This window comes from Pteropus vampyrus, unplaced genomic scaffold, assembly GCF_000151845.1.
Source record: "Pteropus vampyrus isolate Shadow unplaced genomic scaffold, Pvam_2.0 Scaffold252, whole genome shotgun sequence".
NCBI classification, from domain to species: domain Eukaryota; kingdom Metazoa; phylum Chordata; class Mammalia; order Chiroptera; family Pteropodidae; genus Pteropus; species Pteropus vampyrus.
The window spans coordinates 1,017,513-1,019,628 of record NW_011889033.1 but is presented as its reverse complement, the minus strand read 5'-3'; the positions used below and the strand labels follow the sequence as shown (position 1 = coordinate 1,019,628).

The window sequence follows — 2,116 nt, the reverse complement described above, 5'->3', positions numbered from 1 at the left end:
GGAGCTAACGCTACGGTGGGGCCGGGGCCCGGGGGTACACACCTCTCTGATGTCTTCGTTGCCCTCCTTGATGTTCTCGGTTGCCCCGACAACGAGCTGGTGGATGCTGTCAATGTCGGCTTCCTGTGGGAGAAAAGAGGGCAGTGAACGCACGCCCCCCCCGCGCCCCAGTGCACGACACAAACAGCAGCTGCCGCCGACTGAGGGCTGCGGGTTTGACACGCGTGGAACCGTGAATCTTCACGGCACCCGAGAACAGACAACGCCCGTTTTCCAGAAGGGAAATTTAAGGCTCAGAGGTTTACAATTTGCCTGAAGTCACAGAGCCACCAAGGGCCAGGGCTGGGATTGGAACCCAATCCACCCCCACCTGCCGCCTCTCCTGTGCCGCTTGCCGGATGCTAAGGGACACACATAAGAGCTGCCGACTACAGAGCAGCCACCGCACACTGGGGGCTTCCCCACTGCCAAGTCCAGAGAAGTAAGCTTCAAGTGCACGTGCTTTCAAACATGCTGGCTTCAAAACAGGACCGCTTCACCCCTGTATCTCTATAAATGGGCTAAAGTTTAAAAATCAAAATGGGATGTTTACAAAAAATACTCCAAATACTTGAAAAGCTTAAGAAACATGGGGTCCTGGTCTCCTACATGGAACGGCTGGCTGATGAGCAGCCACCACACAGTGCCAGTGCCAGGCCGGTCTGAGGGGCGCAAGGTCCCCGCCCCGCAGGTGTGGGGCGGCGGGGGCGGGAACGTGCTCTCGGGGGTGTGAGGGAACCCTAACTGATACAGCACTGTGAAGAGGAGGGCACGCCCGCTGGCTCCCCGCAGAGGCCACCTAGTCTGGGGACGTGGGGGCCAGGCTGCCGCGCTCTGCAACCGCGGCCGGAGAGTCGCAGAGGGAGCTGAGCAGCACCCGCGTCCTGGAGAAAAGCTGGTCTCACAGACGAAAACAGACAGAGCCGACCCCTCAGGCTGGAGGCTCCGGGGGAGCCGGGGAAGGCGCAGCGGGCTCTGCAGACCCCTCCCCGGGGCCCAGGCCAGGCTGCTGGGGGCGAGGAGACGGGGAGACGGGGAGCTGGGTCCCCGGGGGCAGGCGCAGTGCAGCCTCCTGACCGAGGCCCCGTGGCCGTGCACAGCCGGGCTGGGAGCAGGAGTGGAAGGGGCGCTCGTGAGCGTGACTGTGACTGCTCCGCAGCCCGGGCTCCACGGTGCCGCTCACGCTGCGCCGGGTCACGGCCGCACCTCGGAGTAACGTTCCCTGCGCTCACCCCGGGGTCACCCGACGCCGCTGGCCTTGGACTAGCTGAGCTGCCTCTGAAAGGGGTCGTGTGCCCTGCGGGAGGTTCCTGCTGGGTCGGTCGGCGGCTGATGGGAGGCCCGGCAGCTTCCGAGGGAAGGCACAGCTCCCAAGCGTTGAGGGGCAGCCCTCACGACCCTGAACGTGCGCCTCGTTACGGAGCCTCGCCTGGCTGGGTGGCCTAGGGGCAGCTTTCGGGGTGCAGTGCAGCCAACTAGTGCAGCTTAACTCAGCGGAGGAAAGTGACCGTTTCAAAGCCCCGCAGTCTGTGGAGGCTGAGAGGCTAACTGATCAGGTCTGTACAGATTTTGCCAGTTTCCGGCTGGAAGACAATCAGAACCGAACACCCACTTGGGAGGTGGCCCGGAGCCGGCACCGCGAGGGGGCCGAGCCCCGCGACGAGCTGACGCGGACGCTGCTGCCCATGGGGCATTGCGCCTGCCCTGGGCTACCGCGGGACCCACGGCCGGCAAGGCCGCCCCGTCACGGAGGGGGCCGCCCAGCCCCGCGCCTCCCCTCCCTGGGCCAGCCGACCATGCGGCACAGCGGGCAGCTGCCCGGAGCTGTCCCCCCACACCCTGCACCCGCACGCAGCTGCAGACAGCAGACTTCAGAAGCGTCCTGAGGACCTGGCACAGTCCTCTCAGAAGATGGAAATTAAAGCAGCTGCCTTCGCTCTTACCTGCTGTAAAACCTTCTCTGTGAAGATCTCTTGGAGTCTGGAAATTTCAACCACTTTCCCTTCGATTTGCCTTTACAACAAAACAGATGACATATGAACCATTAGTACTTGGTGATCTTAACAGGACTGTCACA

General features: G+C 63.0%; 1 protein-coding gene across 1 annotated transcript in view; it reads right to left on the bottom strand.

Moving 5' to 3' along the window:
* Positions 1–2,116, bottom strand: part of STX18 (syntaxin 18) — a 95,292-nt gene that overhangs the window by 1,684 nt on the left and 91,492 nt on the right. Inside the window, exon 10 of the mRNA XM_023520186.1 lies at positions 6–123. Coding sequence (XP_023375954.1) covers positions 6–123 — 118 coding nt within the window. The remainder of the gene's footprint in view (positions 1–5; positions 124–2,116) is intronic.